The 25,643-nt window shown below is 52.3% G+C and overlaps 1 protein-coding gene across 1 annotated transcript in view; it reads left to right on the forward strand.

Moving 5' to 3' along the window:
• The window catches only part of XPO5 (exportin 5), a 56,318-nt gene that overhangs the window by 12,361 nt on the left and 18,314 nt on the right, over positions 1-25,643 (forward strand). The window contains exons 8-23 of the mRNA XM_040430829.1: positions 1,900-1,976; positions 2,065-2,167; positions 5,648-5,731; positions 5,801-5,926; positions 6,010-6,100; positions 6,313-6,441; positions 6,533-6,648; positions 20,672-20,827; positions 20,907-20,942; positions 21,027-21,116; positions 21,188-21,384; positions 21,458-21,560; positions 21,733-21,914; positions 21,987-22,087; positions 22,165-22,261; positions 24,054-24,190. Coding sequence (XP_040286763.1) covers positions 1,900-1,976; positions 2,065-2,167; positions 5,648-5,731; positions 5,801-5,926; positions 6,010-6,100; positions 6,313-6,441; positions 6,533-6,648; positions 20,672-20,827; positions 20,907-20,942; positions 21,027-21,116; positions 21,188-21,384; positions 21,458-21,560; positions 21,733-21,914; positions 21,987-22,087; positions 22,165-22,261; positions 24,054-24,190 — 1,825 coding nt within the window. The remainder of the gene's footprint in view (positions 1-1,899; positions 1,977-2,064; positions 2,168-5,647; positions 5,732-5,800; positions 5,927-6,009; positions 6,101-6,312; positions 6,442-6,532; positions 6,649-20,671; positions 20,828-20,906; positions 20,943-21,026; positions 21,117-21,187; positions 21,385-21,457; positions 21,561-21,732; positions 21,915-21,986; positions 22,088-22,164; positions 22,262-24,053; positions 24,191-25,643) is intronic.

A 25,643-nucleotide genomic window follows, 5' to 3' on the forward strand; every position in this document is an offset into this window, starting at 1 on the left:
GAGCTGCACTCACTGTTCTGCTGGGGCAGTCACTGTGTACATACATTACTTATCCTGTACTGATCCTGAGTTACATCCTGTATTATACTCCAGAGCTGCACTCACTGTTCTGCTGGGGCAGTCACTGTGTACATACATTACTTATCCTGTACTGATCCTGAGTTACATCCTGTATTATACTCCAGAGCTGCACTCACTATTCTGCTGGTGCAGTCACTGTGTACATACATTACTTATCCTCTACTGATCCTGAGTTACGTCCTGTATTATACTCCAGAGCTGCACTCACTATTCTGCTGGTGCAGTCACTGTGTACATACATTACTTATCCTGTACTGATCCTGAGTTACATCCTGTATTATACTCCAGAGCTGCACTCACTATTCTGCTGGTGCAGTCACTGTGTACATACATTACTTATCCTGTACTGATCCTGAGTTACATCCTGTATTATACTCCAGAGCTGCACTCACTATTCTGCTGGTGGAGTCACTGTGTACATACATTACTTATCCTGTACTGATCCTGAGTTACATCCTGTATTATACTCCAGAGCTGCACTCACTATTCTGCTGGTGCAGTCACTGTGCACATACATTACTTATCCTGTACTGATCCTGAGTTACATCCTGTATTATACCCCAGAGCTGCACTCACTATTCTGCTGGTGCAGTCACTGTGTATGTACATTACTTATCCTGTACTGATCCTGAGTTACATCCTGTATTATACTCCAGAGCTGCACTCACTATTCTGCTGGTGCAGTCACTGTGTACATACATTACTTATCCTGTACTGATCCTGAGTTACATCCTGTATTATACTCCAGAGCTGCACTCACTATTCTGCTGGTGCAGTCACTGTGTACATACATTACTTATCCTGAGTTACATCCTGTATTATACTCCAGAGCTGCACTCACTATTCTGCTGGTGCAGTCACTGTGTACATACATTACTTATCCTGTACTGATCCTGAGTTACATCTTGTATTATACTCCAGAGCTGCACTCACTATTCTGCTGGTGCAGTCACTGTGTACATACATTACTTATCCTGTACTGATCCTGAGTTACATCCTGTATTATACTCCAGAGCTGCACTCACTATTCTGCTGGTGCAGTCACTGTGTACATACATTACTTATCCTGCACTGATCCTCAGTTACATCCTGTATTATACTCCAGAGCTGCACTCACTATTCTGCTGGTGCAGTCACTGTGTACATACATTACTTATCCTGTACTGATCCTGAGTTACATCCTGTATTATACTCCAGAGCTGCACTCACTATTCTGCTGGTGCAGTCACTATGTACATACATTACTTATCCTGTACTGATCCTGAGTTACATCCTGTATTATACTCCAGAGCTGCACTCACTATTCTGCTGGTGCAGTCACTGTGTACATACATTACTTATCCTGAGTTACATCCTGTATTATACTCCAGAGCTGCACTCACTATTCTGCTGGTGCAGTCACTGTGTACATACATTACTTATCCTGTACTGATCCTGAGTTACATCTTGTATTATACTCCAGAGCTGCACTCACTATTCTGCTGGTGCAGTCACTGTGTACATACATTACTTATCCTGTACTGATCCTGAGTTACATCCTGTATTATACTCCAGAGCTGCACTCACTATTCTGCTGGTGCAGTCACTGTGTACATACATTACTTATCCTGCACTGATCCTCAGTTACATCCTGTATTATACTCCAGAGCTGCACTCACTATTCTGCTGGTGCAGTCACTGTGTACATACATTACTTATCCTGTACTGATCCTGAGTTACATCCTGTATTATACTCCAGAGCTGCACTCACTATTCTGCTGGTGCAGTCACTGTGTACATACCTTTCTTGCACTGACCCTCAGTTGTTGTGCTGTACAGGGGAAGATGGAAGATCGGGTTCCTCTTCTCGTGCTCTTCGGGGACAATCCCATGCACTGTATCATGACAGCGGCTCAGTAAGTGGATTCCTCCTTCCTTCCTCTGCGCTGGTTCTGCTCTCTTCCTGCCGTCTCTGATGCTGCTCTTCTGTCTCTGTCTGCACAGGAAGGCGCACAGTGAGGGTCTGCAGGAGAAGTGCTATGTCTTTCTGAAGCGGCTGTGTCAGGTGCTGTGCGCTTTGAGCAGCCAGTTGTGCGCTCTGACTGTGGTAAGGTCCCCCTCCTTTTCCTCCCGTCCACCACCTCCTCGTCCTGTCCCCGTCCTTGGCCCACCCACCTCCTTCTCACCCTCTCCCTCCTCCTCCTTATCAACCCCTCCCCTCCTGATCATCATCATCATCATCATCAACCCCTCCCCTCCTCCTCCTCATCATCATCATCATCATCATCATCATCATCATCAACCCCTCCCCCCCTCCTCATCATCATCATCAACCCCTCCCCCCTCATCATCATCATCATCAACCCCTCCCCCCCTCCTCCTCATCATCATCAACCCCTCTCCTCCTCCTCATCCTCATCATCAGCCCCTCCCCCCTCATCATCATCATCAACCCCTCTCCTCCTCCTCATCATCATCATCATCATCATCATCATCCCCTCCTCCTCATCATCATCATCAACCCCTCCCCTCCTCCTCATCATCATCATCATCATCATCATCAACCCCTCCCCTCCTCCTCATCATCATCATCATCATCATCAACCCCTCCCCTCCTCCTCATCATCATCATCATCATCATCAACCCCTCCTCATCATCATCATCAACCCCTCCCCTCCTCCATCATCATCATCATCATCCTCATCATCCTCATCATCATCATCATCAATCCCTCCCCCCTCCTCATCATCATCATCAACCCCTCATCATCATCATCAACCCCTCCCCTCCTCATCATCATCATCATCATCAACCCCTCCCCCCCTCCTCATCATCATCATCATCAACCCCTCCCGCTCCTCCTCCTCATCATCATCATCATCATCAACCCCTCCCCTCCCGCTCCTCCTCCTCATCATCATCATCAACCCCTCCCCTCCCGCTCCTCCTCCTCATCATCATCATCAACCCCTCCCCTCCCGCTCCTCCTCCTCCTCATCATCATCATCAACCCCTCCCCTCCCGCTCCTCCTCATCATCAACCCCTCCTCTCCCGCTCCTCCTCATCATCATCATCATCATCATCATCAACCCCTCCTCTCCCGCTCCTCCTCATCATCATCATCATCATCATCATCAACCCCTCCTCTCCCGCTCCTCCTCATCATCATCATCATCAACCCCTCCTCTCCCGCTCCTCCTCATCATCATCATCATCAACCCCTCCCCTCCCGCTCCTCCTCCTCATCATCATCATCAACCCCTCCCCTCCCGCTCCTCCTCCTCCTCATCATCATCATCAACCCCTCCCCTCCCGCTCCTCCTCATCATCATCATCAACCCCTCCTCTCCCGCTCCTCCTCATCATCATCATCAACCCCTCCTCTCCCGCTCCTCCTCATCATCATCATCATCAACCCCTCCTCTCCCGCTCCTCCTCATCATCATCATCATCATCATCATCATCATCAACCCCTCCTCTCCCGCTCCTCCTCATCCTCATCATCATCATCAACCCCTCCCCCCCTCCTCATCATCATCATCATCATCAACCCCTCCCCTCCTCATCATCATCATCATCATCAACCCCTCTCCTCATCATCATCATCAACCCCTCCCCCCCTCATCATCATCATCATTAACCCCTCCCCTCCTCCTCCTCATCATCATCAACCCCTCCCCCCCTCATCATCATCATCATCATCAACCCCTCCCCTCCCGCTCCTCCTCCTCATCATCATCAACCCCTCCCGCTCCTCATCATCATCATCATCATCATCATCATCATCATCATCAACCCCTCCCCTCCCGCTCCTCCTCCTCATCATCATCATCATCCCCTCCCCTCCCGCTCCTCCTCCTCATCATCATCATCATCAACCCCTCCCCTCCCGCTCCTCCTCCTCATCATCATCATCATCATCATCATCAACCCCTCCCCTCCCGCTCCTCCTCCTCATCATCATCATCAACCCCTCCCCTCCCGCTCCTCCTCATCATCATCATCATCATCATCATCAACCCCTCCTCTCCCGCTCCTCCTCATCATCATCATCATCATCAACCCCTCCTCTCCCGCTCCTCCTCATCATCATCATCATCAACCCCTCCTCTCCCGCTCCTCCTCATCATCATCATCATCAACCCCTCCTCTCCCGCTCCTCCTCATCATCATCATCATCATCAACCCCTCCTCTCCTGCTCCTCCTTCTCATCATCATCATCAACCCCTCCTCTCCCGCTCCTCCTCATCATCATCATCATCATCAACCCCTCCTCTCCCGCTCCTCCTCCTCATCATCATCATCAACCCCTCCTCTCTCGCTCCTTCTCATCATCAACCCCTCCCCTCTCGCTCCTCCTCCTCATCATCATCAACCCCTCCTCTCCCGATCCTCCTCATCCTCATCATCAACCCCTCCTCTTCCGCTCCTCCTCCTCATCATCAACCCCTCCTCTCCCGCTCCTCCTCATCATCATCAACCCCTCCTCTCCCGCTCCTCCTCCTCATCATCATCATCATCATCAACCCCTCCTCTCCCGCTCCTCCTCATCATCATCATCATCATCAACCCCTCCTCTCCCGCTCCTCCTCATCATCATCATCATCATCAACCCCTCCTCTCCCGCTCCTCCTCATCATCATCAACCCCTCCTCTCCCGCTCCTCCTCCTCATCATCATCATCATCATCATCATCATCAACCCCTCCTCTCCCGCTCCTCCTCATCATCATCAACCCCTCCTCTCCCGCTCCTCCTCATCATCATCATCATCATCATCAACCCCTCCTCTCCCGCTCCTCCTCATCATCATCATCATCAACCCCTCCTCTCTCGCTCCTTCTCATCATCATCAACCCCTCCCCTCTCGCTCCTCCTCCTCATCATCATCAACCCCTCCTCTCCTGCTCCTCCTCATCCTCATCATCAACCCCTCCTCTTCCGCTCCTCCTCATCATCATCAACCCCTCCCCTCCCGCTCCTCCTCATCATCATCATCAACCCCTCCTCTCTCGCTCCTCCTCCTCCTCCTCATCATCAACCCCTCCCCTCTCGCTCCTCCTCCTCATCATCAACCCCTCCCCTCTCGCTCCTCCTCCTCATCATCATCAACCCCTCCTCTCCCGCTCCTCCTCATCATCATCATTAACCCCTCCTCTCCCGCTCCTCCTCATCATCATCAACCCCTCCCCTCTCGCTCCTCCTCATCATCTTCATCAACCCCTCCTCTCCCGCTCCTCCTCCTCATCATCATTAACCCCTCCCCTCCCGCTCCTCATCATCATCATCATCAACCCCTCCTCTCCCGCTCCTCCTCCTCCTCATCATCATCATCAACCCCTCCTCTCCCGCTCCTCCTCCTCCTCATCATCATCATTAACCCCTCCTCTCCCGCTCCTCCTCCTCCTCATCATCATCATTAATCCCTCCTCTCCCGCTCCTCCTCATCATCATTAACCCCTCCCCTCCCGCTCCTCATCATCATCATCATCAACCCCTCCCCTCCCGCTCCTCCTCCTCCTCATCATCCCCCTCCTCGTTTTGCTCGGTCTCGTTGCCTCCTCTCACACTCCTTTTCGCCGCAGTCCTCGGACGTCAGCGTGGGGGTCCCGGAGACGTTTGGTAAATTCCTGAGCTCATTGCGGGAGTTTACGGTGCACCCCAGTCAGGTGAGTGACGGCCGGTGATGATGTCTCTTCCACGGCCCCCGGCCCCCTCTAATACCCGCACCCCCTCAGTTTCTCAGGTCAAGCACTCTGATGACATGGGGCGCCCTCTTCAGACATGAGGTCCTCTCAAAGGACGCGGCTCTGAAGGCAATGGTCCCGGAGTTCCTGAGGATCTGTACGAGTAATCTGGTGAAGGTGAGGGATGGCGCAAGGACGGGGTCACTGGGGGTCTACGCTCTGTTCCTGCCCCCCACTAACCTTGGCCGCTCTGTCCCCAGGTGGGTTACCCTTCCAAGAATGACAGCCCCAGCTGCGAATACTCCCGTCTGGACTGCGACAGCGATGAAGACTTCAACACCTTCTTCAACTGTGAGTAGAACTGTTAGCAGAGGGTAATCTAAGGGGCCCCTGGAGGGCCCGCACGTGCTTGTCTTGTACACAGGGGCCCCGTTACTCTCTTCCATCTTCACCTGGGGTCCCCAGGCTCAAGTCAGGGGATTGCAGAGCTGTGAGGAGTCCAGCTCTCCATCCTAGGACCCTTCTTGCCCTGTCTGTGGGTGACCCCGGCTTCTCCCCTGCAGATTTCAAGGCCTTGATGGGCGATGTGATGCGGGCCGCCTGCCGCGTGGACCCCCTGACCAGTTTCCGCCTGGCGGATGAATGGCTGCGGTTCCAGCTGAAGGCTCCAGTGGACCCAGGGTTGAATTGCTGTATGTGGTGACGCCGGCGCTCTGCAGACATGTCGCCTGCGCTGTAGGTGCCCTGGGCGCTCTGTACATCACTTGTGCTTGTGTCCTGCAGCTAAAGCAGGGGATGGGCTGTGCAGCCTGCTGTCCCCCTCCTTCATACAGTGGGACGCCATGACCTTCTTCTGCGAGTGTGTGATCACCCAGGTGCTCCGACTGCTGCCCAAAGAGGTGAGACTGCTCCTGTAGTGCAGACGTATGGCAGTATACTCCCCCCCCCCCGACATCACTTTGGAGCACTTACCTGCAGTATGTGTGACTGTGCCGGGCTCCTCTTATATACAGAAGCTGCTCCTGTAGTGCAGACGTATGGCAGTATACTCCCCCGACATCACTTTGGGGCACTTACCTGCAGTATGTGTGACTGTGCCGGGCTCCTCTTATATATAGAAGCTGCTCCTGTAGTGCACACGTATGGCAGTATACTCCCCCGACATCACTTTGGTGCACTTACCTGCAGTATGTGTGACTGTGCCGGGCTCCTCTTATATACAGAAGCTGCTCCTGTAGTACAGACGTATGGCAGTATACTCCCCCCCCCGACATCACTTTGGTGCACTTACCTGCAGTATGTGTGACTGTGCCGGGCTCCTCTTATATACAGAAGCTGCTCCTGTAGTGCAGACGTATGGCAGTATACTCCCCCGACATCACTTTGGGGCACTTACCTGCAGTATGTGTGACTGTGCCGGGCTCCTCTTATATATAGAAGCTGCTCCTGTAGTGCACACGTATGGCAGTATACTCCCCCGACATCACTTTGGTGCACTTACCTGCAGTATGTGTGACTGTGCCGGGCTCCTCTTATATACAGAAGCTGCTCCTGTAGTACAGACGTATGGCAGTATACTCCCCCCCCCGGCATCACTTTGGTGCACTTACCTGCAGTATGTGTGACTGTGCCGGGCTCCTCTTATATATAGAAGCTGCTCCTGTAGTGCAGACGTATGGCAGTATACTCCCCCCGACATCACTTTGGTGCACTTACCTGCAGTCTGTGTGACTGTGCCGGGCTCCTCTTATATATAGAAGCTGCTCCTGTAGTACAGACGTATGGCAGTATACTCCCCCCCCCGACATCACTTTGGTGCACTTACCTGCAGTATGTGTGACTGTGCCGGGCTCCTCTTATATACAGAAGCTGCTCCTGTAGTACAGACGTATGGCAGTATACTCCCCCCGGCATCACTTTGGAGCACTTACCTGCAGTATGTGTGACTGTGCCGGGCTCCTCTTATATACAGAAGCTGCTCCTGTAGTGCAGACGTATGGCAGTATACTCCCCCGACATCACTTTGGTGCACTTACCTGCAGTATGTGTGACTGTGCCGGGCTCCTCTTATATACAGAAGCTGCTCCTGTAGTGCAGACGTATGGCAGTATACTCCCCTGACATCACTTTGGTGCACTTACCTGCAGTATGTGTGACTGTGCCGGGCTCCTCTTATATACAGAAGCTGCTCCTGTAGGGCAGACGTATGGCAGTATACTCCCCCGACATCACTTTGGGGCACTTACCTGCAGTATGTGTGACTGTGCCGGGCTCCTCTTATATACAGATGCTGCTCCTGTAGTACAGACGTATGGCAGTATACTCCCCCCGGCATCACTTTGGTGCACTTACCTGCAGTATGTGTGACTGTGCCGGGCTCCTCTTATATACAGAAGCTGCTCCTGTAGTACAGACGTATGGCAGTATACTCCCCCCGGCATCACTTTGGAGCACTTACCTGCAGTATGTGTGACTGTGCCGGGCTCCTCTTATATACAGAAGCTGCTCCTGTAGTGCAGACGTATGGCAGTATACTCCCCCCGACATCACTTTGGTGCACTTACCTGCAGTATGTGTGACTGTGCCGGGCTCCTCTTATATATAGAAGCTGCTCCTGTAGTGCAGACGTATGGCAGTATACTCCCCCCGGCATCACTTTGGTGCACTTACCTGCAGTATGTGTGACTGTGCCGGGCTCCTCTTATATATAGAAGCTGCTCCTGTAGTGCAGACGTATGGCAGTATACTCCCCCCGACATCACTTTGGTGCACTTACCTGCAGTATGTGTGACTGTGCCGGGCTCCTCTTATATATAGAAGCTGCTCCTGTAGTGCAGACGTATGGCAGTATACTCCCCCCGACATCACTTTGGTGCACTTACCTGCAGTATGTGTGACTGTGCCGGGCTCCTCTTATATATAGAAGCTGCTCCTGTAGTGCAGACGTATGGCAGTATACTCCCCCCGACATCACTTTGGTGCACTTACCTGCAGTATGTGTGACTGTGCCGGGCTCCTCTTATATATAGAAGCTGCTCCTGTAGTGCAGACGTATGGCAGTATACTCCCCCCCCCCCCCCCCCCCCCCCCCCCCCCCCGGCATCACTTTGGTGCACTTACCTGCAGTATGTGTGACTGTGCCGGGCTCCTCTTATATATAGAAGCTGCTCCTGTAGTGCAGACGTATGGCAGTATACTCCCCCGACATCACTTTGGTGCACTTACCTGCAGTATGTGTGACTGTGCCGGGCTCCTCTTATATATAGAAGCTTCTCCTGTAGTGCAGACGTATGGCAGTATACTCCCCCGACATCACTTTGGTGCACTTACCTGCAGTATGTGTGACTGTGCCGGGCTCCTCTTATATACAGAAGCTGCTCCTGTAGTGCAGACGTATGGCAGTATACTCCCCCGACATCACTTTGGAGCACTTACCTGCAGTATGTGTGACTGTGCCGGGCTCCTCTTATATATAGAAGCTGCTCCTGTAGTGCAGACGTATGGCAGTATACTCCCCCCGGCATCACTTTGGGGCACTTACCTGCAGTATGTGTGACTGTGCCGGGCTCCTCTTATATATAGAGACTGCTCCTGTAGTACAGACGTATGGCAGTATACTCCCCTGACATCACTTTGGGGCACTTACCTGCAGTATGTGTGACTGTGCCGGGCTCCTCTTATATATAGAAGCTGCTCCTGTAGTGCAGACGTATGGCAGTATACTCCCCCCCGACATCACTTTGGTGCACTTACCTGCAGTATGTGTGACTGTGCCGGGCTCCTCTTATATACAGAAGCTGCTCCTGTAGTACAGACGTATGGCAGTATACTCCCCCCCCGACATCACTTTGGTGCACTTACCTGCAGTATGTGTGACTGTGCCGGGCTCCTCTTATATATAGAAGCTGCTCCTGTAGTGCAGACGTATGGCAGTATACTCCCCCGACATCACTTTGGTGCACTTACCTGCAGTATGTGTGACTGTGCCGGGCTCCTCTTATATACAGAAGCTGCTCCTGTAGTACAGACGTATGGCAGTATACTCCCCCCGACATCACTTTGGAGCACTTACCTGCAGTATGTGTGACTGTGCCGGGCTCCTCTTATATATAGAAGCTGCTCCTGTAGTGCAGACGTATGGCAGTATACTCCCCCCGACATCACTTTGGTGCACTTACCTGCAGTATGTGTGACTGTGCCGGGCTCCTCTTATATACAGAAGCTGCTCCTGTAGTGCAGACGTATGGCAGTATACTCCCCCGACATCACTTTGGTGCACTTACCTGCAGTATGTGTGACTGTGCCGGGCTCCTCTTATATATAGAAGCTGCTCCTGTAGTGCAGACGTATGGCAGTATACTCCCCCCCCATCACTTTGGTGCACTTACCTGCAGTATGTGTGACTGTGCCGGGCTCCTCTTATATATAGAAGCTGCTCCTGTAGTGCAGACGTATGGCAGTATACTCCCCCCGACATCACTTTGGAGCACTTACCTGCAGTATGTGTGACTGTGCCGGGCTCCTCTTATATATAGAAGCTGCTCCTGTAGTGCAGACGTATGGCAGTATACTCCCCCCGACATCACTTTGGTGCACTTACCTGCAGTATGTGTGACTGTGCCGGGCTCCTCTTATATACAGAAGCTGCTCCTGTAGTGCAGACGTATGGCAGTATACTCCCCCGACATCACTTTGGTGCACTTACCTGCAGTATGTGTGACTGTGCCGGGCTCCTCTTATATATAGAAGCTGCTCCTGTAGTGCAGACGTATGGCAGTATACTCCCCCCGACATCACTTTGGGGCACTTACCTGCAGTATGTGTGACTGTGCCGGGCTCCTCTTATATACAGAAGCTGCTCCTGTAGTGCAGACGTATGGCAGTATACTCCCCCTGACATCACTTTGGGGCACTTACCTGCAGTATGTGTGACTGTGCCGGGCTCCTCTTATATACAGAAGCTGCTCCTGTAGTGCAGACGTATGGCAGTATACTCCCCCGACATCACTTTGGTGCACTTACCTGCAGTATGTGTGACTGTGCCGGGCTCCTCTTATATATAGAAGCTGCTCCTGTAGTGCAGACGTATGGCAGTATACTCCCCCGACATCACTTTGGTGCACTTACCTGCAGTATGTGTGACTGTGCCGGGCTCCTCTTATATATAGAAGCTGCTCCTGTAGTGCAGACGTATGGCAGTATACTCCCCCCGACATCACTTTGGGGCACTTACCTGCAGTATGTGTGACTGTGCCGGGCTCCTCTTATATATAGAAGCTGCTCCTGTAGTGCAGACGTATGGCAGTATACTCCCCCCGACATCACTTTGGGGCACTTACCTGCAGTATGTGTGACTGTGCCGGGCTCCTCTTATATACAGAAGCTGCTCCTGTAGTGCAGACGTATGGCAGTATACTCCCCCCGACATCACTTTGGTGCACTTACCTGCAGTATGTGTGACTGTGCCAGGCTCCTCTTATATACAGAAGCTGCTCCTGTAGGGCAGACGTATGGCAGTATACTCCCCCCGACATCACTTTGGGGCACTTACCTGCAGTATGTGTGACTGTGCCGGGCTCCTCTTATATACAGAAGCTGCTCCTGTAGTGCAGACGTATGGCAGTATACTCCCCCCGACATCACTTTGGTGCACTTACCTGCAGTATGTGTGACTGTGCCGGGCTCCTCTTATATATAGAAGCTGCTCCTGTAGTGCAGACGTATGGCAGTATACTCCCCCCGACATCACTTTGGTGCACTTACCTGCAGTATGTGTGACTGTGCCAGGCTCCTCTTATATACAGAAGCTGCTCCTGTAGGGCAGACGTATGGCAGTATACTCCCCCCGACATCACTTTGGTGCACTTACCTGCAGTATGTGTGACTGTGCCGGCTCCTCTTATATACAGAAGCTGCTCCTGTAGTGCAGACGTATGGCAGTATACTCCCCTGACATCACTTTGGTGCACTTACCTGCAGTATGTGTGACTGTGCCGGGCTCCTCTTATATACAGAAGCTGCTCCTGTAGTGCAGACGTATGGCAGTATACTCCCCCGACATCACTTTGGTGCACTTACCTGCAGTATGTGTGACTGTGCCGGGCTCCTCTTATATACAGAAGCTGCTCCTGTAGTGCAGACGTATGGCAGTATACTCCCCCCGGCATCACTTTGGGGCACTTACCTGCAGTATGTGTGACTGTGCCGGGCTCCTCTTATATATAGAAGCTGCTCCTGTAGTGCAGACGTATGGCAGTATACTCCCCCGACATCACTTTGGGGCACTTACCTGCAGTATGTGTGACTGTGCCGGGCTCCTCTTATATATAGAAGCTGCTCCTGTAGTGCAGACGTATGGCAGTATACTCCCCCGACATCACTTTGGTGCACTTACCTGCAGTATGTGTGACTGTGCCGGGCTCCTCTTATATACAGAAGCTGCTCCTGTAGTACAGACGTATGGCAGTATACTCCCCCGACATCACTTTGGGGCACTTACCTGCAGTATGTGTGACTGTGCCGGGCTCCTCTTATATACAGAAGCTGCTCCTGTAGTGCAGACGTATGGCAGTATACTCCCCCCGGCATCACTTTGGTGCACTTACCTGCAGTATGTGTGACTGTGCCGGGCTCCTCTTATATATAGAAGCTGCTCCTGTAGTGCAGACGTATGGCAGTATACTCCCCCCCCCGACATCACTTTGGGGCACTTACCTGCAGTATGTGTGACTGTGCCGGGCTCCTCTTATATACAGAAGCTGCTCCTGTAGTGCAGACGTATGGCAGTATACTCCCCCCGACATCACTTTGGGGCACTTACCTGCAGTATGTGTGACTGTGCCGGGCTCCTCTTATATATAGAAGCTGCTCCTGTAGTGCAGACGTATGGCAGTATACTCCCCCGACATCACTTTGGTGCACTTACCTGCAGTATGTGTGACTGTGCCGGGCTCCTCTTATATACAGAAGCTGCTCCTGTAGTGCAGACGTATGGCAGTATACTCCCCCCGACATCACTTTGGTGCACTTACCTGCAGTATGTGTGACTGTGCCAGGCTCCTCTTATATACAGAAGCTGCTCCTGTAGGGCAGACGTATGGCAGTATACTCCCCCCGACATCACTTTGGGGCACTTACCTGCAGTATGTGTGACTGTGCCGGGCTCCTCTTATATATAGAAGCTGCTCCTGTAGGGCAGACGTATGGCAGTATACTCCCCCCGACATCACTTTGGTGCACTTACCTGCAGTATGTGTGACTGTGCCGGGCTCCTTTTATATACAGAAGCTGCTCCTGTAGTGCAGACGTATGGCAGTATACTCCCCTGACATCACTTTGGTGCACTTACCTGCAGTATGTGTGACTGTGCCGGGCTCCTCTTATATACAGAAGCTGCTCCTGTAGTGCAGACGTATGGCAGTATACTCCCCCCGACATCACTTTGGTGCACTTACCTGCAGTATGTGTGACTGTGCCAGGCTCCTCTTATATACAGAAGCTGCTCCTGTAGGGCAGACGTATGGCAGTATACTCCCCCCGACATCACTTTGGTGCACTTACCTGCAGTATGTGTGACTGTGCCGGGCTCCTCTTATATATAGAAGCTTCTCCTGTAGTGCAGACGTATGGCAGTATACTCCCCCCGACATCACTTTGGTGCACTTACCTGCAGTATGTGTGACTGTGCCGGGCTCCTCTTATATATAGAAGCTGCTCCTGTAGTGCAGACGTATGGCAGTATACTCCCCCCGACATCACTTTGGTGCACTTACCTGCAGTATGTGTGACTGTGCCGGGCTCCTCTTATATATAGAAGCTGCTCCTGTAGTGCAGACGTATGGCAGTATACTCCCCCCGACATCACTTTGGTGTACTTACCTGCAGTATGTGTGACTGTGCCGGGCTCCTCTTATATATAGAAGCTGCTCCTGTAGTGCAGACGTATGGCAGTATACCCCCCCCGGCATCACTTTGGTGCACTTACCTGCAGTATGTGTGACTGTGCCGGGCTCCTCTTATATATAGAAGCTGCTCCTGTAGTGCAGACGTATGGCAGTATACTCCCCCGACATCACTTTGGTGTACTTACCTGCAGTATGTGTGACTGTGCCGGGCTCCTCTTATATACAGAAGCTGCTCCTGTAGTGCAGACGTATGGCAGTATACTCCCCCCGACATCACTTTGGTGTACTTACCTGCAGTATGTGTGACTGTGCCGGGCTCCTCTTATATACAGAAGCTGCTCCTGTAGTGCAGACGTATGGCAGTATACTCCCCCCCCCCCCCCCCCCCCCGGCATCACTTTGGTGCACTTACCTGCAGTATGTGTGACTGTGCCGGGCTCCTCTTATATATAGAAGCTGCTCCTGTAGGGCAGACGTATGGCAGTATACTCCCCCCGACATCACTTTGGTGCACTTACCTGCAGTATGTGTGACTGTGCCGGGCTCCTCTTATATATAGAAGCTGCTCCTGTAGTGCAGACGTATGGCAGTATACTCCCCCCGACATCACTTTGGTGCACTTACCTGCAGTATGTGTGACTGTGCCGGGCTCCTCTTATATACAGAAGCTGCTCCTGTAGTGCAGACGTATGGCAGTATACTCCCCCGACATCACTTTGGTGTACTTACCTGCAGTATGTGTGACTGTGCCGGGCTCCTCTTATATACAGAAGCTGCTCCTGTAGTGCAGACGTATGGCAGTATACTCCCCCGACATCACTTTGGTGCACTTACCTGCAGTATGTGTGACTGTGCCGGGCTCCTCTTATATATAGAAGCTGCTCCTGTAGTGCAGACGTATGGCAGTATACTCCCCCTGACATCACTTTGGGGCACTTACCTGCAGTATGTGTGACTGTGCCGGGCTCCTCTTATATATAGAAGCTGCTCCTGTAGTGCAGACGTATGGCAGTATACTCCCCCCGACATCACTTTGGTGCACTTACCTGCAGTATGTGTGACTGTGCCGGGCTCCTCTTATATACAGAAGCTGCTCCTGTAGTGCAGACGTATGGCAGTATACTCCCCCGACATCACTTTGGTGCACTTACCTGCAGTATGTGTGACTGTGCCGGGCTCCTCTTATATATAGAAGCTGCTCCTGTAGTGCAGACGTATGGCAGTATACTCCCCCGGCATCACTTTGGTGCACTTACCTGCAGTATGTGTGACTGTGCCGGGCTCCTCTTATATACAGAAGCTGCTCCTGTAGTGCAGACGTATGGCAGTATACTCCCCCGACATCACTTTGGGGCACTTACCTGCAGTATGTGTGACTGTGCCGGGCTCCTCTTATATATAGAAGCTGCTCCTGTAGTGCAGACGTATGGCAGTATACTCCCCCCGACATCACTTTGGTGCACTTACCTGCAGTATGTGTGACTGTGCCGGGCTCCTCTTATATATAGAAGCTGCTCCTGTAGTGCAGACGTATGGCAGTATACTCCCCCCGACATCACTTTGGTGCACTTACCTGCAGTATGTGTGACTGTGCCGGGCTCCTCTTATATACAGAAGCTGCTCCTGTAGTGCAGACGTATGGCAGTATACTCCCCCGACATCACTTTGGTGCACTTACCTGCAGTATGTGTGACTGTGCCGGGCTCCTCTTATATACAGATGCTGCTCCTGTAGTGCAGACGTATGGCAGTATACTCCCCCGACATCACTTTGGGGCACTTACCTGCAGTATGTGTGACTGTGCCGGGCTCCTCTTATATATAGAAGCTGCTCCTGTAGTGCAGACGTATGGCAGTATACTCCCCCCGACATCACTTTGGAGCACTTACCTGCAGTATGTGTGACTGTGCCGGGCTCCTCTTATATATAGAAGCTGCTCCTGTAGTGCAGACGTATGGCAGTATACTCCCCCGACATCACTTTGGTGCACTTACCTGCAGTATGTGTGACTGTGCCGGGCTCCTCTTATATACAGATGCTGCTCCTGTAGTGCAGACGTATGGCAGTATACTCCCCCGACATCACTTTGGTGCACTTACCTGCAGTATGTGTGACTGTGCCGGGCTCCTCTTATATATAGAAGCTGCTCCTGTAGTGCAGACGTATGGCAGTATACTCCCCCCGACATCACTTTGGTGCACTTACCTGCAGTATGTGTGACTGTGCCGGGCTCCTCTTATATATAGAAGCTGCTCCTGTAGTACAGACGTATGGCAGTATACTCCCCCCCCCCCGACATCACTTTGGGGCACTTACCTGCAGTATGTGTGACTGTGCCGGGCTCCTCTTATATATAGAAGCTGCTCCTGTAGTGCAGACGTATGGCAGTATACTCCCCCCGACATCACTTTGGTGCACTTACCTGCAGTATGTGTGACTGTGCCGGGCTCCTCTTATATATAGAAGCTGCTCCTGTAGTACAGACGTATGGCAGTATACTCCCCCCCCCCGACATCACTTTGGGGCACTTACCTGCAGTATGTGTGACTGTGCCGGGCTCCTCTTATATACAGAAGCTGCTCCTGTAGTGCAGACGTATGGCAGTATACTCCCCCCGACATCACTTTGGGGCACTTACCTGCAGTATGTGTGACTGTGCCGGGCTCCTCTTATATATAGAAGCTTCTCCTGTAGTGCAGACGTATGGCAGTATACTCCCCCGACATCACTTTGGGGCACTTACCTGCAGTATGTGTGACTGTGCCGGGCTCCTCTTATATATAGAAGCTGCTCCTGTAGTGCAGACGTATGGCAGTATACTCCCCCGACATCACTTTGGTGCACTTACCTGCAGTATGTGTGACTGTGCCGGGCTCCTCTTATATATAGAAGCTGCTCCTGTAGTGCAGACGTATGGCAGTATACTCCCCCCCGACATCACTTTGGGGCACTTACCTGCAGTATGTGTGACTGTGTCGGGCTCCTCTTATATACAGAAGCTGCTCCTGTAGTGCAGACGTATGGCAGTATACTCCCCCCCGACATCACTTTGGTGCACTTACCTGCAGTATGTGTGACTGTGTCGGGCTCCTCTTATATACAGAAGCTGCTCCTGTAGTGCAGACGTATGGCAGTATACTCCCCTGACATCACTTTGGTGCACTTACCTGCAGTATGTGTGACTGTGCCGGGCTCCTCTTATATATAGAAGCTGCTCCTGTAGTGCAGACGTATGGCAGTATACTCCCCCGACATCACTTTGGTGCACTTACCTGCAGTCTGTGTGACTGTGCCGGGCTCCTCTTATATATAGAAGCTGCTCCTGTAGTGCAGACGTATGGCAGTATACTCCCCCGACATCACTTTGGTGCACTTACCTGCAGTCTGTGTGACTGTGCCGGGCTCCTCTTATATACAGAAGCTGCTCCTGTAGGGCAGACGTATGGCAGTATACTCCCCCGACATCACTTTGGTGCACTTACCTGCAGTATGTGTGACTGTGCCGGGCTCCTCTTATATATAGAAGCTGCTCCTGTAGTGCAGACGTATGGCAGTATACTCCCCCCGACATCACTTTGGTGCACTTACCTGCAGTATGTGTGACTGTGCCGGGCTCCTCTTATATACAGAAGCTGCTCCTGTAGTGCAGACGTATGGCAGTATACTCCCCCGACATCACTTTGGTGCACTTACCTGCAGTATGTGTGACTGTGCCGGGCTCCTCTTATATACAGAAGCTGCTCCTGTAGTGCAGACGTATGGCAGTATACTCCCCCCTGACATCACTTTGGTGCACTTACCTGCAGTATGTGTGACTGTGCCGGGCTCCTCTTATATATAGAAGCTGCTCCTGTAGGGCAGACGTATGGCAGTATACTCCCCCCGACATCACTTTGGGGCACTTACCTGCAGTATGTGTGACTGTGCCGGGCTCCTCTTATATATAGAAGCTGCTCCTGTAGGGCAGACGTATGGCAGTATACTCCCCCCGACATCACTTTGGTGCACTTACCTGCAGTATGTGTGACTGTGCCGGGCTCCTCTTATATATAGAAGCTGCTCCTGTAGTGCAGACGTATGGCAGTATACTCCCCCCCGACATCACTTTGGTGCACTTACCTGCAGTCTGTGTGACTGTGCCGGGCTCCTCTTATATATAGAAGCTGCTCCTGTAGTGCAGACGTATGGCAGTATACTCCCCCGACATCACTTTGGTGCACTTACCTGCAGTATGTGTGACTGTGCCGGGCTCCTCTTATATATAGAAGCTGCTCCTGTAGTGCAGACGTATGGCAGTATACTCCCCCCGACATCACTTTGGGGCACTTACCTGCAGTATGTGTGAATGTGCCGGGCTCCTCTTATATATAGAAGCTGCTCCTGTAGTGCAGACGTATGGCAGTATACTCCCCCCGACATCACTTTGGTGCACTTACCTGCAGTATGTGTGACTGTGCCGGGCTCCTCTTATATACAGAAGCTGCTCCTGTAGTGCAGACGTATGGCAGTATACTCCCCCGACATCACTTTGGTGCACTTACCTGCAGTATGTGTGACTGTGCCGGGCTCCTCTTATATACAGAAGCTGCTCCTGTAGTGCAGACGTATGGCAGTATACTCCCCCTGACATCACTTTGGTGCACTTACCTGCAGTCTGTGTGACTGTGCCGGGCTCCTCTTATATATAGAAGCTGCTCCTGTAGGGCAGACGTATGGCAGTATACTCCCCCGACATCACTTTGGTGCACTTACCTGCAGTCTGTGTGACTGTGCCGGGCTCCTCTTATATATAGAAGCTGCTCCTGTAGTGCAGACGTATGGCAGTATACTCCCCCGACATCACTTTGGTGCACTTACCTGCAGTATGTGTGACTGTGCCGGGCTCCTCTTATATATAGAAGCTGCTCCTGTAGTGCAGACGTATGGCAGTATACTCCCCCGACATCACTTTGGTGCACTTACCTGCAGTATGTGTGACTGTGTCGGGCTCCTCTTATATACAGAAGCTGCTCCTGTAGTGCAGACGTATGGCAGTATACTCCCCCGACATCACTTTGGTGCACTTACCTGCAGTATGTGTGACTGTGTCGGGCTCCTCTTATATACAGAAGCTGCTCCTGTAGTGCAGACGTATGGCAGTATACTCCCCCCGACATCACTTTGGTGCACTTACCTGCAGTATGTGTGACTGTGCCGGGCTCCTCTTATATATAGAAGCTGCTCCTGTAGTGCAGACGTATGGCAGTATACTCCCCCCGACATCACTTTGGTGCACTTACCTGCAGTATGTGTGACTGTGCCGGGCTCCTCTTATATATAGAAGCTGCTCCTGTAGTACAGACGTATGGCAGTATACTCCCCCCGACATCACTTTGGTGCACTTACCTGCAGTATGTGTGACTGTGCCGGGCTCCTCTTATATACAGAAGCTGCTCCTGTAGTGCAGACGTATGGCAGTATACTCCCCCCTGACATCACTTTGGTGCACTTACCTGCAGTATGTGTGACTGTGCCGGGCTCCTCTTATATATAGAAGCTGCTCCTGTAGTGCAGACGTATGGCAGTATACTCCCCCCCGACATCACTTTGGTGCACTTACCTGCAGTATGTGTGACTGTGCCGGGCTCCTCTTATATACAGAAGCTGCTCCTGTAGGGCAGACGTATGGCAGTATACTCCCCCCGACATCACTTTGGTGCACTTACCTGCAGTATGTGTGACTGTGCCGGGCTCCTCTTATATATAGAAGCTTCTCCTGTAGTGCAGACGTATGGCAGTATACTCCCCCGACATCACTTTGGGGCACTTACCTGCAGTATGTGTGACTGTGCCGGGCTCCTCTTATATACAGAAGCTGCTCCTGTAGGGCAGACGTATGGCAGTATACTCCCCCCGACATCACTTTGGTGCACTTACCTGCAGTATGTGTGACTGTGTCGGGCTCCTCTTATATACAGAAGCTGCTCCTGTAGTGCAGACGTATGGCAGTATACTCCCCCGACATCACTTTGGTGCACTTACCTGCAGTATGTGTGACTGTGTCGGGCTCCTCTTATATACAGAAGCTGCTCCTGTAGTGCAGACGTATGGCAGTATACTCCCCCCGACATCACTTTGGTGCACTTACCTGCAGTATGTGTGACTGTGCCGGGCTCCTCTTATATATAGAAGCTGCTCCTGTAGTGCAGACGTATGGCAGTAGACTCCCCCCGACATCACTTTGGTGCACTTACCTGCAGTATGTGTGACTGTGCCGGGCTCCTCTTATATACAGAAGCTGCTCCTGTAGTGCAGACGTATGGCAGTATACTCCCCCCTGACATCACTTTGGTGCACTTACCTGCAGTATGTGTGACTGTGCCGGGCTCCTCTTATATATAGAAGCTGCTCCAGTAGTGCAGACGTATGGCAGTATACTCCCCCCCGACATCACTTTGGTGCACTTACCTGCAGTATGTGTGACTGTGCCGGGCTCCTCTTATATACAGAAGCTGCTCCTGTAGGGCAGACGTATGGCAGTATACTCCCCCCGACATCACTTTGGTGCACTTACCTGCAGTATGTGTGACTGTGCCGGGCTCCTCTTATATATAGAAGCTTCTCCTGTAGTGCAGACGTATGGCAGTATACTCCCCCGACATCACTTTGGGGCACTTACCTGCAGTATGTGTGACTGTGCCGGGCTCCTCTTATATACAGAAGCTGCTCCTGTAGGGCAGACGTATGGCAGTATACTCCCCCCGACATCACTTTGGTGCACTTACCTGCAGTATGTGTGACTGTGCCGGGCTCCTCTTATATACAGAAGCTGCTCCTGTAGTGCAGACGTATGGCAGTATACTCCCCCCTGACATCACTTTGGGGCACTTACCTGCAGTATGTGTGACTGTGCCGGGCTCCTCTCCTTTACAGAAGCTGCTCCTGTAGTGCAGACGTATGGCAGTATACTCCCCCTGACATCACTTTGGTGCACTTACCTGCTGTATGTGTGACTGTGCCGGGCTCCTCTCCTTTACAGAAGCTGCCGGTGTCTCAGGGCATTGACCTCCTCCAGCAGGTGCTTTGCTACGAGACCGGGGACCCCCTGATCCTGTCCTGCGACCTCACCCTGCTGTCCGTGCTCTTTCCCTTCATGCGCTACATGAATGGCTCAATGCCGGCACTGTTCTCCAAGGTTGGTGGTTGTGAGGGGGCGGGGGGGGGGGGGGGGGGTGCTGATCCCGCTCCTTGCCTGATTCTCGTCTTCTCTGCAGCTCTTCTCGGTGGTGACCTTTGACCTGTGTAATAAGGTAAGTCCTGTGTGTCCCGGTAGTCCCTGTGTGATCGGCAGGCGGGTCCCCTGTGAAGCACTCCATTGTTGTGTCTCCTCCCAGGGACCCCGGAGTCGTGCAGTGAAGAACGTGCGCCGTCACGCCTGCTCCTCCCTTATAAAGATCTGCCGGGATTTTCCGGATCTGGTTCTGGTGAGTGGCCGGCTGCAGTGAGGGCTTGTGGGGTGCGGAGGGCCGGGTGCTGACTCTCCTCTCCTGCGCAGCCTCACCTGGATCTCCTGTGCGCGCACACCATGCTGCTGCTGCAGGACGAGCGGCTCTCGCAGTTTGAGAAGTACGGCCTGCTGGAGGCGCAGGTCCTGATCAGTAACCAGCTCAAGGACTACGAGCGGCAGCGGGGCTTCCTGGTGCAGATGCTCGCACCGGCCATATCTGTCTGGATGTCCGAGGAGCTGCAGAGGTGAGCGGGCGCAGCGTGGAACCTGGTCCCTGCCGCGTGGCTCCATCTGAACCTCGCGCCTCTTCTCTTCCAGAGCCGTATCCAGTCCTGATGACTTCATTTCTTATGTGGGAGCTGACGTCTTGAGAGGTGAGACGGAAGATGACCAGAGCCCATGTAAGGTGAACCGCAGCCAGGTGAGTGGAGCCTTCACAACAACCCCCCACGTGACTCTGCAGCCGACAGGATGATGGTCCTCCTGTCACCCCCCCCAAATCTAAGGACACTTCTCCTCCTGGTCCGCTGCGGGGGAGGAGGGTCACGTGTGGATGTCCAGCGATCTCGGGTGACTTAGTCTTCTGGTTGCAGCTCAGCTTCTGCCTGTACGCGTGGGAGGCGCTGCTCCGACGAGCGCGATGGCCCGGTAACCCCGAACAGGCTAAAGCTGGAGGCTATGTTGTGGGGTACTCCTCCTCTGGGACCCCGATCTGCCGCAACCCCTGCAGTGAGGAAATGGTGAAGATTTTTGAGGGTCTGTTGAGCCTGGTGAGGTGAGTAGTAGACAGTCCGTCCATCGTGCTGCCGTCTCGCCCAGCCCTCGCTCACCTGTCTCATCCCTGCAGGACGTTCAACAATTTATACCTTCCGGAAATCGTCCAGAAAATGGGCGACTTCTATGTGAAATGCCTGGACATGCTGGAGATGGAGAAGAAGGGCATTCTGGGTAAGCTCTACTGTGTATTAATGGCGCCATCTGGTGTCACTACATCACTACTTGCTGACTCTCGTCTGGTATTACAGGGCTGCCGCAGCCGCTCCTGGATGTGTACGATGCTCCGGTGTACAAGAGCGCGCTGGAGAGAATGCAGGGCTTCTTCTTCTCCATCTTTGAAGGCTGGTGAGCCCCCGGAAGTCTCCCTTTCCTTCCCTCCTCTTTCTACCACCTCCCCTTCTGCTTCCCTCTGTCTCTCCGTGCTCAGCCGCTCCACTTCTTTTCCCTTCTGTTTACCCCTTTGCACCGCCTTACCTTCCGCCTCGCCCTCCCCCTGTTGCCTTACCTTCCGCCTCGCCCTCCCATCTTCTTGCCTTACCTTCCGCCTCGCCCTCCCCCTGTTGCCTTACCTTCCGCCTCGCCCTCCCATCTTCTTGCCTTAGCTTCCGCCTCGCCCTCCCATCTTCTCGCCTTACCTTCCGCCTCGCCCTCCCATCTTCTTGCCTTACCTTCCGCCTCGCCCTCCCATCTTCTTGCCTTACCTTCCGCCTCGCCCTCCCATCTTCTTACCTTACCTTCCGCCTCGCCCTCCCCCTGTTGCCTTACCTTCCGCCTCGCCCTCCCCCTGTTGCCTTACCTTCCGCCTCGCCCTCCCCCTGTTGCCTTACCTTCCGCCTCGCCCTCCCATCTTCTTGCCTTACCTTCCGCCTCGCCCTCCCATCTTCTTGCCTTACCTTCCGCCTCGCCCTCCCATCTTCTTGCCTTACCTTCCGCCTCGCCCTCCCATCTTCTTGCCTTAGCTTCCGCCTCGCCCTCCCATCTTCTCGCCTTACCTTCCGCCTCGCCCTCCCATCTTCTTGCCTTACCTTCCGCCTCGCCCTCCCATCTTCTTGCCTTACCTTCCGCCTCGCCCTCCCATCTTCTTGCCTTACCTTCCGCCTCGCCCTCCCATCTTCTTGCCTTACCTTCCGCCTCGCCCTCCCATCTTCTTGCCTTACCTTCCGCCTCGCCCTCCCATCTTCTTGCCTTACCTTCCGCCTCGCCCTCCCATCTTCTTGCCTTACCTTCCGCCTCGCCCTCCCATCTTCTTGCCTTAGCTTCCGCCTCGCCCTCCCATCTTCTCGCCTTACCTTCCGCCTCGCCCTCCCATCTTCTTGCCTTACCTTCCGCCTCGCCCTCCCATCTTCTTGCCTTACCTTCCGCCTCGCCCTCCCATCTTCTTGCCTTACCTTCCGCCTCGCCCTCCCATCTTCTTGCCTTACCTTCCGCCTCGCCCTCCCATCTTCTTGCCTTACCTTCCGCCTCGCCCTCCCCCTGTTGCCTTACCTTCCGCCTCGCCCTCCCATCTTCTTGCCTTAGCTTCCGCCTCGCCCTCCCATCTTCTTGCCTTACCTTCCGCCTCGCCCTCCCATCTTCTTGCCTTACCTTCCGCCTCGCCCTCCCCCTGTTGCCTTACCTTCCGCCTCGCCCTCCCATCTTCTTGCCTTACCTTCCGCCTCGCCCTCCCCCTGTTGCCTTACCTTCCGCCTCGCCCTCCCATCTTCTTGCCTTAGCTTCCGCCTCGCCCTCCCATCTTCTTGCCTTACCTTCCGCCTCGCCCTCCCATCTTCTTGCCTTACCTTCCGCCTCGCCCTCCCATCTTCTTGCCTTACCTTCCGCCTCGCCCTCCCATCTTCTTGCCTTACCTTCCGCCTCGCCCTCCCATCTTCTTGCCTTACCTTCCGCCTCGCCCTCCCATCTTCTTGCCTTACCTTCCGCCTCGCCCTCCCATCTTCTTGCCTTACCTTCCGCCTCGCCCTCCCATCTTCTTGCCTTACCTTCCGCCTCGCCCTCCCATCTTCTTACCTCCCTCCTTATTACCGTCTCCCCCTTCCTCCCTCCTTATTACCGTCTCCCCCTCCCTCTTCTTACCTACCTACCGTCTTCTTACCTCCCTCATTCATACCTACCTTCTTACCTTCCTCCTGTCCTTGCTCAGTTGTCAGATCCTGGGGAACATTGGGCCGTCCTTGCTGCAGGATTATTACTCGATACCAGGTTTGGCGGGCCGCCTCGTTAACTCAGTCTTCTGCAACCTCACCCACATCCCGGACTTCCGCCTGCGCCCACTGTTGCATATCCTTTCTGTGGGGTGAGATGCGGGTGTGGGGGTACAGCGGGTGCCATGCTGCTTCCTTAAAGGGGTTTTCCGAGATATTAATACAGATCACCTATCCTCTGGATAGGTCATCAGTATGTGATCAGTGGAGGTCTGACATCCGAGACCCCCCCGCTGATCAGTTGTTTGAGAAGTGTCTGGAATATAAAGCAAAAGGCTTTATATAAGGCCTCATGCACGCGGCCGTTGTTTTTGTCCGCATCTGAGCCGCAGTATTTGCGTCTTGGATGCGAACCCACTCACTTCAATGGGGCCGCAAAAGATGCGGAGAGCACTCCCTGTGCTTTCCGCATCCGTTGCTCCGTTCCGTGGTCCGCATAAAAAATATAACATGTCCTATTCTTGTCCGTTTTGCGGACAAGAATAGGCAGTTATATTAATGGAATAGGCAGTTATATTAATGGAACGCACACGGACGCCATCCGTGTTTTGCGGATCTGCAATTTGTGGACCGCGAAACACACAACGGTCGTGTGCATAAGGCCTAAAAGAAAGGATCAAAGATAAGATTTCAAATGATTATTGATCCTTGAGGTGGACATATAGAACACCTCAAAAAGAGTTATATCGGTTATTTTATTGTGCGATCAGTAAAGGTAGAAGCGTCTATGCAAAAATATAAATGATTTATACAATAATTTAAAATACAAAGATTAATCAATAGGAAAATCAATAATCTGCAATGATACACAGTGATATGCAGTACCCAAAATTCAACTCAAATACCAGAGTATACACAGTACCTCTCAGACAGAAAAAAATAATACAATCCACCTCAACTGCAATTTTTAGATATAAAAACTCAATAACGTTAATAAAAGATACGAACCCTTGCTCGGCACAAACTATGACTAATCTCGGATAATGGGGTAGCAATATAAATGATCAAGCCTGGTATTGACTATGGAATGAAATTATTCCAATCAGAGAGTTACCTCTGAAATTAATATTTAGGTCTTTTATTCAGTAATATGCATCGTTACTGAATAGTGACAATATTGATGTAGCACTTTTAACGACTATACATCCGCCAACAGCGGGGAGTTTGCTGAATATCAGGCTGATTAATTTATATTAATACTACACAGAATAAAGTTATACATTACCGAGAATGCAGATGATGTGCAGAGACTAAGGGAAGTCCGCTCTAAGGTACGATCTGGTCATTAGGATCTTTCTCCCGGGTTTTCTTTGTTTCTTGGTGTTTTCTCTTTTTTTCTTGTTGTCCTTTTTGTTTCTGTTCTGTTCCTCTCCCTCATCTGTGTGTGCTTTATGATCACAAACTTATCAGTTAGACACACCTTCCTAGCTTGGAGTTTTCCAATCATTGTCGGCTAGGCGTGTACATACGATAAGAACTGTGATGTCATTGTAATACCCAAAATGCACTTCTGCTGTTGGTGTAATGTT

Source organism: Bufo bufo, chromosome 4 (genome assembly GCF_905171765.1).
Source record: "Bufo bufo chromosome 4, aBufBuf1.1, whole genome shotgun sequence".
NCBI classification, from domain to species: Eukaryota; Metazoa; Chordata; class Amphibia; order Anura; family Bufonidae; genus Bufo; species Bufo bufo.